Source organism: Fringilla coelebs (genome assembly GCF_963513975.1).
Source record: "Fringilla coelebs genome assembly, chromosome: 26".
Taxonomy (NCBI): Eukaryota; Metazoa; Chordata; class Aves; order Passeriformes; family Fringillidae; genus Fringilla; species Fringilla coelebs.
Window position 1 is genome coordinate 2,092,420 of NC_140052.1, and position 15,580 is coordinate 2,107,999.

A 15,580-nucleotide genomic window follows, 5' to 3' on the forward strand; every position below is an offset into this window, starting at 1 on the left:
TTGAGCCCTTGCATCTTTAGCAGCAGCTACTCAGTGAGGACACCTGGCACCAAACTCCAAGGAAAAATGGCCTGTGCAGTGAAATCCCTTCCACTGAGCAGACCTGGCATCTTGCCACTCCTGTGCAGGAGCCAGGGCTGAGTGACACATGAGCAAGGTCCCACCGGCCAGCAGCAGTCAGGGCAGCCCCCAGGCTGCAGAGGAAGTGTCAGAGGAACGTTTAACTGATACAGTAATTCAACAGCACCCCTGGACTGCTCCCAGTGAGCCCATCACAGCTCTCTGTGGGGCACCCAGCCCAACCCCGGCATTTGAACTGTCCAGGCCATTAACCACCAAAAGTGTGCCAGGCATTACTCAAAGTCAGAGAATTTCACTCCTTGACCCCACCCTGCCTTTGTGCCAGTGGACCAAGAGCAGAAGGTGCACTCTTTAGAGCTGGCTCTTTACCTGGGCTCCTGGCCTCAGACTCTGGCGATCCCGGGGGCTCGCAGAACTCCTTGAGAGGCGAGCAGGCTGGTGTTTCTGCTTCAGGGGTCTCAAAATTATCAGTGGAGTCCGAGCTGCCGAGGGGGGGGAAAAGAGTGAGGAATTACTGCTTTCAAGGCTACCTCTGAAATCCTCCACAGCGCCTACACGTCCAGCCAGGCCCCGGGCTGGCCGCGGGCATCCGGGGCGGCCACTCGCTCCTGTCCAGCGGGACATGCTAGCAAACGGAAAAGGGAGAGCAGGTGAAACATCATCGCCAGCAGCGCCCTGTGCACCCCAGCCCTGCGGGAGGCTCCCTGCCAGGTCCTTCCCGGGCTGAGCACACAGCACGGGCCTCCAAGGACGCGCAGCCCCGCAGCAGCATCCCCCCCCTGCCGCGGAGAGCGAGCCCGGCTGCTCCGGCATCCTCCGGGGAGCGGCTCCCGGCGCCCCAGCCCCCGGCGCGGCGCGGTGCGGTGCGGGATCCCCGGCAGCCAGGCAGCGAGCGGGGAGGGGATGGGGACAGGGCCGGGGAGGACGCGCCCGCAGCCCCGCATGGGTGCGGGCGCCGCGGGAGGGCGGGCAGCGAAGGGAAGGGGCCGCGGGTGACTTGCCTGAAGCCGAGGGCCGAGCCCCCCGCCGGCGGGTCCCGCTCCTCGTCCTCCTCATCATCCTCCTCGGCAGCACCGGCCCCGCCGTCCCCCTCCTCGGGGCTGCCCCCGCCCCGCACCGCCGACCAGGTCCAGCGGGCCCACTGCACCGGCGAGAGGATCTGCCAGGCGCTGAACGCCATCGGCCCCGCTCCGTGCCCGCTCCGTGCCCGCCGCGCTCACTGCGGCCGCGCCGCCGCCCCCATCGCGCCCCGCTCCGCTCGGGCCGCCCGCCCCCGCACCGCGCCACCGGCGGCGGGGAGCGCCCGCCCCGGGGAGGGGCCGAGCCCGCGCCCCCCCGCCGCCTCCCGGAGCCCCCGCCGCGGGGATGCGCTCGGGGATGGCCGCGGGGCTCCCCGGCCCGCCGCCCCTCCCGGCCGGGGGGGACAACCGCTGCTTTTTCCTTCTATGCGAGCTCCCAAATTCTCCAATTTCTGCCCAAAGGCGCGGCCGGGGCGCGTCGCTGTCACCGCTCGCCACGCCCTGCCTGCCCCCCCGCCACAGGGAGCCCCCGCGTGAGAGGGCAGGGAACTGTGAAACCAGATCCCCGGCAGTCCGTCCCACATCGGTTTGGCTGCACCTGTGCTGACACGGATTCTTTCCACTCTGGACGTGCCCGAGAAGTCCCCACGCGGGCGGGGAAGTGCCCCCCCCAGGGATCCTCACTCCCCCCGGGAAGATTCGGTTCCCCCAAGGAAGGGGGTTCCCCAGAGCTGAGGAGCCAAACACAGCGGGCAGGGGCAGAGGGGAGGGAAACACCTGTCCTTTCCACTTTCCAAGGAAATACCGGCCCCAACCGCCCTGGCTGATGCTATATCCTTCCGTGGCAGCAAGTTTATTTATTTATTTATTAAACTATTGTTGTTTAAAAATAACAGCCAGCAGTTCCCACAGAAATCAACCTTGCTGGCCTCCCTCAGGAACTTTCCCTCAGGAACTTTTTCCCCCAACGAGGGCTCCCACTCCCAAATTCATCACCTCCCACACGCTTGCTAGAGAGAGCAGGATAACATTTCTGACACCGTGCCGCAGCACTGGGAGCAATGTCCAGGGCTCTGCAGCAGATCTGTCCCGGGCAGTGACATTTGGCAGCTCCCTGGAGCCCTGACTGGTTTACCCTGGTCCCAGGGATGCCTTGGGAGGGGCAGACAACTGTCCTGCTGTGAAACAAGCCCGGCCCACTGCAGAGAACGCTGCTGGCCCTCGCTGACCACACCAAGGGCTCCCAAGGCAGGCTGAGCCCACGGCTTCCCCGTGAGTCATCAGGCAGCTCTGGGGGTTGGGAATGCCTCTGCATGGACACAGAGCACAGCAGACCTGTCCATCTGGTCGGGCTGCCTCTGACACCAGCCTCTGTGGAAGCTTCAAAGGGCTCAGTACTCAGGGTTGAGCATCTCAAATAACCTCCCTGCAGGGATCCTTTCTCCAGGCCTCCCCCTCTTGGTGTCCTTATTAGGTATATGTGCCATTCCTGTGTGCTCTTGAAAAGAGTCTCTTACCCCTCTCCACAATACTTCTAAGCTTCCCCAAAGACTTCTCTGGGTGAACCAAAGCTGAGGTGCTGCCAGTTCCCAGCACAGGTCAGTGACAGGAGAGGCACTGGGGACACCTTTGCCCCTGCACCACGTTGGTCCCCACATCCCCAGGGGGACAAGGGACCCTGCACACTGCCCTGCTGCTCTAGAGGACACGGAGCAAGAGGGGACTACGTGACTCTTACTGAAGCTTAGCCAAAAACCACGAGTCTGAAGCAAAACCATGAGTCTGAAGCAGAAGCTCCACATCCTGTTGCCCATGGCTGCCGTGAGCAGAGCACAGCCCACTTCCCCCAGCAGAGCTGATTTCTGCAGATGAATTTTACATCAGATCCTCAGCGTGAGCCGCGCTGCAGCAACACGCTGCAGCCTGACCTCATCCTGCTCCTGCCTCTGCTTCCCCTTGCCACCTCCCTGAACCCAAGGAGCAGCTGAGGAGCTCGGCAGGGACCTCACAGGGGATGGAGAAGGAGAGTGCAGCAGGAGCAGCAGCACTGGCACAGCAGCAGCAGCAGGGATGAGCCACCGCTGCTGCAGAGGGAAGGAGCTGTGTGTGACCTGCTGGCTGAGGGAACTGGGGCACACGAGAGCAGGGAAGCATCAGGAGCTGTCCTTGTGCAGGCAGTGCACACACTGCATCCAGCCAGGAACCCCAATCCCACCCAGCACCCCGGGAAGGAGCCGGCAGGAACAGGATCAGCAGGACTGAACCACGCTGGCTGCAGAGCCCTGGGGCAGGAAGATACCAGAGCAGCGCAGGGGCAGAGCCTGCTTCCACCTGCTGTTCCCGAGGAGCAATTAAGAAAATGCCTCTGGTGGCATTTTCCAGCTTGGCACCTGACCCAGCCTGCAAATCACCACCAAGGAGATAACCTGACTTTGTCAGTCACACCGGAGGCTCTGCCTGCCAAACGCTGCTTGGCACAGTCAGCAAACACATCTCTGCAGAGCAGGGAGGATGCTGACCTGGTTAAAAACACCTGCCAGCAGTTTCCATGCTGGCAGAGAGCTGCAGCCCACGCAGGCAGCAGCTGGACAGGCTGTCCTTGGCACTGCTGTCCCCTCCCTCACTGCTGTCACTGTGCCCAGCCCTGCACACAGGGACAGGGATGTGCAGCCCACTGACACCTCTGTGCTGAGCTGCCTAAAACCCCACCCACGCTTCTCACACTTTCCAGGAGGGATACTCCCCTTCTGCACAGAGGACAGGTGGAGCCCCAAAGATTTTGGAACTAGAAGAGCCCTGTCATCACAGGAGCTGCAAAAAGAAGCAAAACCTTGCTCAGCTTTTCACCTTTATCCTTGCAGGAAGCCAGCTGCATCCAGGGATAGCAGCCCTCATCCAGATGGACCTTCCCTTCACACTGGGGATGAACTTCCTGCTGGCAGCAAAACCACAGCGTGCACAATTCCTCTCAGTGTCCCCACACCTCGGTTCCCGGGAAGGGCACCGGGAATAACGCTGAGGAACAGGTACCACACAGCACACCTGGTTTGGAGCTGCAGTGCCCCAGGCCACAGGAAGGAGTGCACCTGGAATTTCCCTTCTCAGCCCTTTCATTAGGCAGAAGAACACCTATTTCTGGCTTCGAAGCTTTTCTGGGCACGGCACAGCAGCCAGAGCTGACATTTCTAGCTCAGAAACAGATCTTTTGTGGGTTTCATTTCTCTGTTCCTCTGCAGTGGAGCACCAGGGCCCGGCCCCCTGCAGGCAACGCCAGGTTGGGGCACAAGGACAGCAGGAGAAGGTGGCGACAACCCAGAGATCAGCACGGGCAAAAACCACAAATCCATATTTCACTGCTGTGTAAATCTCCCCCACAGCTTGCAACAAGCACCTTATCCACATAGCGCTCATCTCCTGCAGGAGAGGAGGTCCGAGGCGTTTCAGGAGCATTTTTCCCGTTGCCGCATTTTATTCCAACCTATTCTATCCATCAGGGATCAGCATCTCCTGCCTGCGGCAGCACCTGGAGCATCCCGGGCGTTCCCCAGGCGCGGGAGCATCCCGGAGCATCCCGGGGTATCCGCAGGTGTGCCAGCCCCCCGGAGCACGTCCCGGGCACAGCGGCAGCCCCGGGAGCCCGGCGGGCTCTGCTCTCGCTAGAGGGCTCCCCAGGATGGATTTCCGAGCGCCGCCGAGCTCTCCGGGCCCTTTTGCTTCTCCTGACCCCGGCAGAATCCCAGCCTGGACACCTCTGGGCACAGCCCGGACCGAGCAGAACGACAGACACCCAGTGCCCTGGAAATCAAGGCGGACAAAACCAAGCTGCTTCCATCTCGGGCTCTGCCATGTGTGTCTGCCTGGGTGTCACCGGCTGTGGCATCACCCCCCGAGCTCCAAAGCCCGGCCCAGCGTGGGACAGCTCTGCCGAGCAGCTCAGCTCCCCCGGGATCCTCCCCGGCCTGGGATGTGACAGTTCCCATTGCCACACATTCCATCAAAAGAGCGCTACAGAAATAGAAATAAAGGACACAACTGTCACACACCAGCCTGGACACCAGCAGCCAGCCCCGGGCTCCAGCTGCCTTTCCCCAGCAGACTGCCAGCAAATGGATAAATACAGACATTTGTGGCTGCACTGAAAAGGACCGATGGGATAATGAATGCTCTGCTATTCCTGCATTTTAAAAATGCCAAGCACAGCTTAATCTCGCTGATGCACTCGTGTGGGTGCGAGCTCATTTCAAAAGGAACAGGCTCCAGCCCCATTTCCACACTGATGCTGGATGAACACAAGCAGCTGCCTTCACCGTGCAGCTTATTGACTCCCCCTCCAGCTCCTTTGCTCCCTTTGCTAAAAATATCTGTGCTATGTGGCAGGAATGCTTTTATCAGGTGTTTGTCAGGCCTTAGATCCCTGAGTTTAGCCCAGAAATGCAGGCAGCACCCTAACCCATAACCCGGGAGACCAGCAGGAATGGGGACGGCAAAGAGCGAGGACAACAGCCAGGACAGGGAGGGAGACCAGGAAGATGGTAAAGGGTGGGAGGAACAAAACAAAGTTTGCTCAAGGTGGAGCAAACAGGTGGGAAGGAGAAACAGCCGAGTCCAACGAGGCAGAAAGGAGCAGCTCCAGCCACTCAGGGAACACTGGGATGCCTTTTCCACCTGAAAACACCTCTAATGTCTAGGTAGGAGATACTGCAGGAACCAAAAGCAGGAGCGGGCAGTCACAAGGGCAGAACGCGCTTGTTTTCCTTGTCTGAGCCCGCTGTTTGCAAACACACAGCCTGGCAGGGTCCCCGCTTAAAGAAAACACCTCTGTTCCCAGCAATGTTTTGGTTGATTCACAGATAAGATGTTTCCACTTTTCCTTTTGATCCCAGCGCCCGAGCAGCTGGTGGGGAGCAGCTCCAGCTCTGCCCAGCCTGCAGACCCCCACAGCTCCCACCCGGGGCTCCAGAGGCAGCCCAGCCTCCCTCCTGGGCCGAGCTGACACCAGGGATGGGGGATCCGGAGCGAATTGTGCTGGGGGAGGAGGGCAGAGCCACACAGGGAAAGGAACTAAAGGAGAATTAAACCTCACTCTCCGGTTCGCCGGAGCGACCCGGAGCGGTGGCAAGGGGGGAACGGGACCCACCCGCACCGCGAGCCGCCCCTTCCCCCCCACTCACCGGCGCGGCGGGGCCCGGGGCTCCCGGGGGGCTCGGGGGTCCCGGGGGGCTCGGGGGTCCCGGCTCTGCGCCGCCCCCATGGCCGGGCTCGCTGCCGCCTCTCCGCCGGTCCCGGCGCGTCCCTCCCCGCGGGAGGGAGGGAGAGAGGGAGAGAGGAGGGAGGGAGAGAGAGGAGAGGGAGGGCGGGGGCTCGGCGGGGCTCAGGGGGGACTGGGGGGGCTCGCACCGGCGGGAGTTGTTGTTGGTTGTTTGCTTTAATACACATACTAGTAAAGAAATGTTATTCCTATTCCCATATCTTTGCCTGAGAGCCCCTTGATTCTAATAATTCAGAGGGAGGGGGGGTTACGTTCTCCATTCCAAGAGAAAGTTTGAAAAGTAAAAGTAAAGAAATGTTATTCCTATTCCCATATCTTTGCCTGAGAGCTCCTTGATTTTGCTATTCTAATAATTCAGAGGGAGGGGGGTTTACGTTCTCCATTCCAAGAGAAACTTTTTTGGGGCTGGCACAGTGTCACCCTGATTTTTGAAGATTTTTTGAAGATTTTCTAAGCCTTCTGATGTTTATGTTTTTGTAACGAATTTTCCAACGTGCTTTGTGTAAATAAATTATTGTTTTGCATTCTTTTATAGAAGAAGAGAAATTTGATGAACTGTTGGTTTGTCCAGTGTCATTGGAGAGGTGGCACTGTCACCCTCCAATCCACTGCCAATCCACTTTTGGAAATCTATAAATGTTGGAGTCAGAAGAATAAAAGTCTCTTTTACTTTAGAAAAAGCAGCAAGTTCAGGTCGTGTTGTTTAGTGTCCTATAGTGACAGCACGGGGCAGTGACTGTGGGAATAAGAGATGTGTTGGGAAGGATCAAAGTTTGACAGGAAAGTCTCACAGACATGGGTGCTTAGCAGAAAGATTTTTAAATGTGGAGTCTGATGAAGGAATAGAGTTGGAAGCAAGTTTTGATAGAGAAGAAAAGAATTTCTGAGCCAGTCTCACTGGGTAACCAAGGAGGCAAAGGGTGTGTGAGTTAGAAGGGGTTTTATGGCTTAGAGCAAAGGATAAACCCACCCCAAACAAGAAGATGTTTTTACCAAACAGGAAGGGAGCACAGGGCAAACAAGTCAGCAAATGTGGCAAGTGGAAAAAAGGTCTCAGAATTTTCCAAGAACACTGAAAAACAACTTCTGGCTGAAACTGTGATGTACTGACTGTTAGTGATTGGAGAACAGTAACATGAATATGGTAATTACAGTAGCTATGATAGACTATAGGTAAAAGTTAAGGTATAGATGGGTTCTACTGCATTAAGATGCTCAGCAAAGAAAAGTATATAATGCAATGGAACCAAAATTAAAGGGTCTCCAGGCCTGCCTGCAGCTGGAGCTGACAGCTGTGGGCACAGCTCTGCCACCCACGACCCTGGGCTGCTGTGACATCCTGGATACAATAAACTGCATTTTGTATACAATAAACTGCATTTTGTATACAATAAATTGCATTTTGTATACAATAAATTGCATTTTGAAGAGCCCTGGAGTCCCACATCTCTCATTCAAGCTTGGAAGATGCACAGATTCACTTGGGTTGGAAAAAGCCCCCCCAAAATCCCAACATTAACCCAGCACTGCCGAGGCTGCCCATGCCCCCTGTCCCCAGGTGTCACATCTACAGCTCTGTTAAATCCTTTCCAAAATGGTGAGTTCCCCACAGCCTGTGCCAGGGCTGGACGACTCTTTCCATGAAGAAATTCTCACCTGCTCATTTACCCACTCTCAGCAGCCACCAGCACAGCCTCTCCTGCTGCACATTCAACGAGAACCTGGGGTCTGAGCCCCTTGTCCAGGGCTGATTTTTGTCAAGAAGCCCTGACAAAGTGCTGGTGTAATTTCTCCCCTGAGGACAGCCTCCTCCCAAATCTCCTTGCAGGGAAAGCCAAACAGCCAGGGGCAGCCAGACCCCTCCATGGGAGGAAGATTTAAGGCCACACTTTAAAAGCTCAGAGGTGACCCTGCTAAGGAAATGCGCTGGTTGGAGTAATTTTAATTAAAGTGCTTGAGAATGCATCCATTTCTGACAACACTCAAGCCTTTTTACTTCTGAGAAACTGAAAACTGGAATATTGATCTCTTTTTTCCCCCTGTCAGTCGAGTGTTCTGGCTGGAGCTGCAGCGTTTCTTGGCAAGAAAAGCATCAACGCCCTTGAAAGCTCTCACCTTTATAAAATAAAAATAAAAACACAAAATATGCCAACCAAACTGTCCTTGGATGAAAAAATGCCCTGCCAGGCACAACTGCTTATGATGGTGCCCTGAGGCATGCCCACCCACGGGGGGCTCCCACAACAGCCCGACCCCCCCAGAGCCCTGAGATGCCCCCAGGTAGGGGCTGGTGTTACCTGAGCTGCCGGCGAGCTGGGGACAACTCAGGGACAACTCGGAGGCTGCTGCCGGTCACCAGGCTGGCCCCAGGGCTGAGTCAGGTGACAGCCATGTGGGACGTGGCATGGGGCCCTGCCAGCTGCAGGAGGCCAGATAATCCCTGGCAGCACTGCAGGCACACCCTGCACCCCGCCGAGCAGCCTGGGCACTGCTGGCACCTGCACCGCTGCTGGCACCTGCACCGCTGCTGGCACCTGCACCACCTGTCCGGGGATGCTGCAGCCTCCTGGCACTGCCCCAGGACCACCTGGCTGAAGGAAAACCCATCAGGAAATGGCTCTGAGCGTGGCCCAGGGACAGCTCTGCTCCAAACCCAGCCCCAGCCTGGCAGCTCCCACTGGGTCCTGCTGCAGCTCCTCTGCTGTTCCCTTCTGGGGAAACTGGCCGTGCTGCAGCTGCAGGGGTCTCAGGCCCTGAGGGGTTGTGGCAGCAGGTGAAGAAGGTGAGGAGATGACTTTTGCAGCCCTTGGAGGGGGTTTTGGGCTGCTCTGCCCTCCTGCATGGGTTATGAAGGCCAAACACTGCCTGTGATGTGCTGTGTGGGTGTCACTGGGTGCCTCCTCCCCTGGAGCTGAGGACAAGCTCTGCCTCTGCTCATCCCTGCTGGGGGAATGTGTGATGAAGAGTGAGGAGCTGTTTCTCAGATCTGGGAGGGGATGTGCAGTCCCCATCTCTGCTGGGGAAATGGGCAGGAGTGAGCTCTGGGTTACAGCTGGATAATGAGATGATTGGCTCTCACAATTAAAAATAACTAATGTCTGAATATCAGGAAAAGCTTTAGTGATGTACAGTTATGTTATTGTGGTTTAGATGCCCTCTGCTCTCCCCACAGTTCCCTTTCCCCCTGTATTGTGCCCATCAGACAGCCTGGGCTGTCCAGGACAGGTACAAAGGAGCTGCACAGGTGTCCCTTACCTGGGGCAGGTGGGAATGGAAAAGCTTGGGGGTGCTCAGGGGGTGGGCATGGCAACACCTGACCTGCAATCCAGTGCCAAAGCAGTCTGCACTGATAAATGGCACAGCAGAGCTGCCTGACAGACTCTGGAAGGGCCAGGGCTGGCTGGTGCAGCCCCCAGGGGTACAAAAGCCTGAGCATCCACCTTGAAGATGAACCAGCCCCGTGGTGTGCACGAGGGGCAGCTCCCAGCCCTGCAGCTTTTCCCTCATGCAGCCCTTTGCTGTATTTTTGTCAAGGTTTCATAAACCTTTTTAAATGTTCAGAGTGAGCAGTTGTTTCTGACATCTGGGAGTGGATGAGCAGTCCCTGCAGAGCATCCTCCTGTGGAGGCAGCGTGCCCAGGGGCCAGGCAGAATTCCCAGGGCTTGGCCCTTCCATTCCTGTGCCTTTGATTTCAAAGGAATTTCCTCCAGCCATTTCTGAGCAGTGCATTTGGAAGTGCTGCCCTGCCCGGCTGGGCCAGGCTGGGACACACACATCCCCATCTGTGGGACAGGAGCTGCCAGGCCCTGCCTGCACTCTAGGCTGGCATGCTGCATCCAGACACGAATCCCAGAAATGAAAAAATGCTTCCACGAGGCTTTGCTGAGCTGAGCACTGCTCCCCAGCGGCAGGAATTCAGCATCTCTGTAAAAGTCGGAGCAGGGATCTAAACTGGAGGGGTGAATCTGACCAGGAGCCAAGGTTAAAAACCAGCATTAAAAGATCCGGGCAGGGTCAGATTTTGGCCAGGATGCCAAGCAGGCCGGGGACAGGGAGGGGGGACACGCCAGCACTGTGGCTCCACGCTCGGCAATTTCGGCCACAGTCCCCACCCTCCTTGGCAGGATCCCACCCTGTGAGGAGTAAACACCATGGGATTGCTGGGAAACTGCTGGCTTTCCGGGCAGACCCTGCAGGGAAACTCGGAGGGGGAAGGCACCAAAATTAAGTGACAATTATGTAGCACACCAGCACAGAAAACCAGTTTCCAAATCCAAGAACCCCGAGGGCGCGGGGTGACGTCCTTCCCCACGCTCCCCAGAGTTCCCTCAACCTGACAAACTAGCAGGAAAAAACCTGATTAAGCTTTTCCCAGCCCCTCAGGACAGCAGGAAGGATCAGTGTCACCCTCTGTGAGCCCCAGCCTTAGAGAAGTCTCAGGGGCTGCTCAGACCCCCAGGAGTCCCAGAGCAGCCCCCAGTCCCACCTGGGAGGTGAGCAGAGCTGCAGGAAGGGCACTGCCAAGTGTGACAGGACCTTGAACAGCCACAGCACCCTGCCCAGAGAGCTGCCACTGCAGGTGCCACAGGGCTGGCTGCCACACGGAGCAGCCAGATGTGCCCCAGATGTGAGCTCCTACTCTTTGGCAGCAGAACTCAGCTCAGGTGGGGCTCCTGCACCCCGAGGAGCGCTGGAACTGGCCAGCAGGAGGGCTGTGGTCTGCCAGGGGCAGCTGGTAATTATTATTCCATGGAAATTTCCATGGGCCTGGGAAAGAGGCAGCCAAGCCCTTGTGCTGCCTGGGGCAGAGGTCTGCAGAGGTTTCCAGGGTCTGGGACTAAGAGCCCGCTCTGTCACATGGATGTTGTGTTAAATCCTTCTTGGAGCCTTCCATCTGAAGGCCACCAGCTCCAAACCGGCCTGGAGTTGGCAGCACCAGGCTCCGAGGAGCACCTGGGCATACCTGGGCACCCGAGCTGTGCCCGGCAGAGCAGCAGCACAGCGCCTCGGGGCGGGAGCGCTGTTCCTGAGCCCTCTCCCCTCTCCCCGGCGCTGGCCCGGAGCTCTGGTGGCATCTCCCGAAGGTCCCGAGGGAGGGCAGGCGGCGTGAGCAGCGTGCCAGCGCACATCGCACACATCATCCCGTCTGGCTTCGGCAGCGCCTCCTTAGCAACCCAAACAGAGCCACAACAGCGCCCTGGCGGCAGATCTCCCCTCTCTGGAGGAGTGCCCGGCGTGGCCACACGGCCCGGCAGGTGCCGGTGCCCCCGCTCCGCCCGGGGAAGCGCCGTGACAGCCGCTCCCAGCAGGGCAGGGCGGCAGCTTGTGCTGTCCAAGGTTTCTTCCAGAGTTTGCTGGTGGAGCCGGGGGCTGCTCTGCACCTCGGTCCCTGCTCTCCTCCTCCCTCCAGCTCTGGGTGAGCGTCCCAGCCCTCAGCTCCCTTCTCCTTCCTACCTTTGCAGCTGCAGACTTGTCCCAAGCTCTGTCACTCTCTGCTACCTGTCCGGGGGCTCCTTGGACAGCCGCTGGCGTAGCAGCTGCCTGGGAAGGAGCAGGGAGGAAGGAAGGGGATGGACGGGGTGGGGAGGGCCGGGCGGAGGGTGTCTCTGCGCCCTGTAGCCGGGGGGGAAGGAAGGAGGACGTTTTGTAATATTTGGCGAGCGCTCGCAGGGGCAGAGCGAGGGAAGCGGGGGCGCGCACGGCGCTGGGAGAGCCGCGCACCGGCCGCCGCTGCCCCGGTACCGGCGCCTGGCGGGTGAACGCCTGGAGCTCATGCCGGGGCCCCACTACTGGTGTCATGCCGTAAAAATGCGCTCTCGGCTGGAATTTGGCAGCCTAGCCCCTGACGGGGTGGGAACCTCTCCGCTTTCAGAGGGAGAGGGAGCTGGGGCTGCAGGGAGAGGTGATGGGGAGCTGTTCTGAGCTGTGCGAGGCTGGGGAAGGAGGTCTGGGGACCGTGGATGTGCCCGCGGATTGGAGGGACAGATGGAGCCACGCAGCTCCCCAGAGCAGCGGGGCAGCGCCCGGAGCACAGGGGACAGCACGAGGTTTGTCTGGGGACACATTTTGGAGCAGAGGAGCTGTGAGGGTGCCAAGGTTTTGTTCTGGGGGCTCTGAGGTGTTGCTCTGTTGAGCATCTCCGCAGCTTCTCGTCCCCATTCAGCTCCCGCTCCCCCTTGGGGCAGGTCCCCCCCGCCCCCTTTCCGCATCACCCCCCAGTTTGCCTGAGCCCAAACTTCAGCCTGGTCCCCGAGCATCCCTCCGGGCAGGGCTCAGCCCGCGACCCGCACACGGAAATCAGCTCAAGCCTTTCCGTTGAATCCCCCCGGCCTCACCCCGAAGGGTTCGTGCCAGAGGTGCCAGCCTGGTGCGGGCTGCGAGCGGGGGCTGGCAGCGACCCCCGGCCCCTCCCGACCCCCGGCAGCCGCCCGCTCCTGCAGAGGGAGCGCAAGGAGCGGGAATGAGCCACGGGCTCCGCGCAGCCATTTCGTCCTCGGGAAGCGTCAGCAGGGGTGTTGCTTCCCAAAGAGAAGAGAAAACTCAGATGGGAAACTCCCCCTCGCAAACCAGTTGTGCCGTCTGTTCCCGCAGTGCCCTGCCCGGAATTCCCTTCCCAAACCCCCAGCACCCACGGCATCCGTGCAGGGGGATGAACCTGCCCTCTCCACTCCCAAAAATCAGGGCAGCGGGTGGAAAGGACCCTGCCGCACCTTCCGTGGACGAGCAGGGTGGGGAGTGGCAGCCCGGGAGCCCCAATTACTGCTGCCTTGCCGGGTCGCTCCCTGTCTGCTCGCCCTTCCCACCCGTCTCTTTCTCTCTTTTTCTCTCTCCGATGCCTCGAGCAGGAGGCAGAGGATCCACCTTGCTGGGGTGGCTGCTGTGTCCCACCTGTCCCAGCACCCACGGGAGCCAGGCTGGGCTCTCTGTGCTGCCCCACAGACGCCCCCCAGCCCGTGTTCCCCCCAGGTTTGGGGCAGGAGAGCATTCCCAGCTGCTGCAGCCTCACAGGTTGCTGTGGCACTTGCCTGCTCGTCTCATGGCTGGCCCCAGTCTAGCCTTCAGCTCCCATCTCCCAAGTGGCTCTTTCTCTCCAGCTGGAACTTCCTGTTGGCTCTCATTTTCATTCTTTACCTCTTCAGCAGTGCAGAAAATTGGCACTTAATGTGCCCTGTGAGGCTGTGTGGTAGCAGCTTAATTGACCCTGGTTGCATCACCCTGGCCACAGCTCGGTCAGCGAGCTCAGCCTTGGGCCACGTTCATTTCCCACCTCCCCCTTTGTTTTCCTGCTGGTGTTTGGCTCCAGGTGAGGGTCACAGAGGAGCCCAGGCTGCCCAGAAAGCTGCAGGAGTCCCTCCAGGGTTCCCACCCAGGGAAATCTGCCTTCCTGCAGCTCTCCATCCTCTTCTCCTCCCTCATCCTTGTGCTTTCCCCAGCTGGTCAGCAGGTTGCTCCAAACCCTGCACATCCCAGCGCCCCACCTTTGATGAGGCGTGTGTCTGCAGCTCTGGGAGCTTCCCCAAGCACTGCACATCAGTCAGAAACCTGAGCTGCTGCTTGCAGCCCTGACCTTGCCAGTTGTTTTCCAAGAGCTGGTCCCAGGCATCTGGCCTTGGGTGAAGGGATTGCAGAGTGTGTCAGTCCGAGCCAGAGCAGTGGGGACCAAGTGGCACACTGACCAAAAAGCCTGTGATAAAACCAGACCTGTAGCAATCACCCAGATGTGGTCTCAGCTTAGCTCCAGTTCCCTTATTGCATCCTTTGGGGCAGAGACTGCTGCAGGAAGAGCTGAAATAATTGGTATTCAGAGCATCGTAAAACTCCACGTGAGGCTGACACTCCAGGCAGGACTGCATTATGGCAGATGTCTAGCAGGGGAATAAGATTTTCCAGGTGAATGAAGGAAATGCACGTAGCCATTGTTTTGGGGTGTTCCTGAGTGCTGCTGAGCAGAAGTGGCTGCTGTCATGGGAGAGTGGAGCGCTGCCACCAAGGCTGTGCCCAGCTGCTGCTCTGGCGCTCAGCCAGCAGGACCCTCCTCACCCCAGCGGGCTCTGGGGGACAGCAGGGCCACACCAGCAGCAGCAGGTCCTGCAGATGTCCCTGCAGGCCCCCGTGGAATTCCCTGGGCTCGGGTGCAGGTTCCCAGGGCAGGGCTAAGGCAGCACCTCGGAGGCTGCGTGCCTGGGATGCTCTGTTAACGAGGAGGGTTTCCTCCGATTGAATATCTCACCACTCAATTTGTGCTGGGCCATGGAGTCCTTCCAGCACTTGGAATACAATGAGTTAGTATCTGCTGCTCTGGGGTTTGCATCCTGGCCAGCTGGGAGCACGCTGGGACCAGGCTCCAGCACAAAGAACAATGGGAAGGCTCAGCAAGGGGCTCCAGGGGCGAGACCCAGCCTCGGTGACAGCGCTGCTCCTGGGGCTGCTCCCAGCTCTCTGATTCTGCACCAGCAGAGGATCACAGCCTCCAGACCCTGCTTTTAACTCTGCAGCTCGTCCCCTCGCTCGTCCTTCCTGCTCTTTCAGGCGGTGGGCTCTGCCTGCCAAATGGGATGCTGGGGAAGGCGCTGCTGCCTGGATGGGCTCCAGCTGCAACGCAACTAATCCATTTTTATAGCTGGGAGCAGGTGTCTCGTGTGTGGCCAGCAGCTCCTCTAAAGACCACTCTTTTTATTTGGCCACAAGCACTGGAGGGGTCCAGAGGCACTGGCCACCACTCGGTGCCCTCCAGCTCCAGAAATGCCCTGTGGGGCCACAGTTCTGCTGCATCAGCCCAGCCTCACCCAGGAGAGCAGGGAGGGCTCTGGGTGGCTGTTGGCATCCCTGGCCAGGGTCACAGGACCTGCACCTGACTCCAGGGCCTCAGAGCCACAGTGTGTTGCCCTGATTTTTTAAGATTTTCTAAGCCTTCTGATGTTGACATTCTTGTAATGAAATTTCTCACACACTTTCTGTAAATAACTCATTGTTTTGCATTCTTTTATGGAGGAGGAGAAATTTGATGGGCTGCTGGTTGTCCAGTGTCATTGGAGAGATGTCACCCTGCAATCCACTGTCACTTTTGGAAATCTATAAATGTCGGAGTCAGAAATTTAAAAACTCTCTTTTTACCTTGGAAAGAGCAGCGTTTCCACATTGTGTTATTTCATGTCTTATAGTGACAACAGTGACCAGTCCTGGGGCTGTGCAGCCCCACCCAGGGCTTCA

The 15,580-nt window shown here is 58.6% G+C and overlaps 2 protein-coding genes across 5 annotated transcripts in view; both read right to left on the minus strand.

Annotated features, from left to right (window-relative positions):
• Nucleotides 1-11,880, minus strand: part of TACC1 (transforming acidic coiled-coil containing protein 1) — a 32,819-nt gene extending 20,939 nt beyond the window's left edge. For 2 of the 4 annotated variants that reach the window (XM_084221963.1, XM_084221962.1), the window contains exons 1-2: nt 6,272-6,408; nt 451-563 (exon numbers count right to left, since the gene is read on the minus strand). In XM_084221963.1, coding sequence (XP_084078089.1) covers nt 451-563; nt 6,272-6,351 — 193 coding nt within the window. In that variant the 5' untranslated portion in view covers nt 6,352-6,408. Of the gene's footprint in view, nt 1-450; nt 564-6,271; nt 6,409-8,666; nt 8,724-11,824 lie in introns of those variants that run through there. The other 2 variants (XM_084221965.1, XM_084221964.1) reach the window with 2 other exon arrangements.
• Nucleotides 585-1,261, minus strand: LOC311163202 (uncharacterized protein; the record flags this gene model as incomplete). Its single annotated transcript, XM_084221967.1, has 1 exon — nt 585-1,261. One exon carries the CDS (start codon nt 1,259-1,261, stop codon nt 740-742), a length of 522 nt encoding a protein of 173 aa, XP_084078093.1. The 3' UTR covers nt 585-739.
• Nucleotides 11,881-15,580: the final 3,700 nt, after the last annotated feature.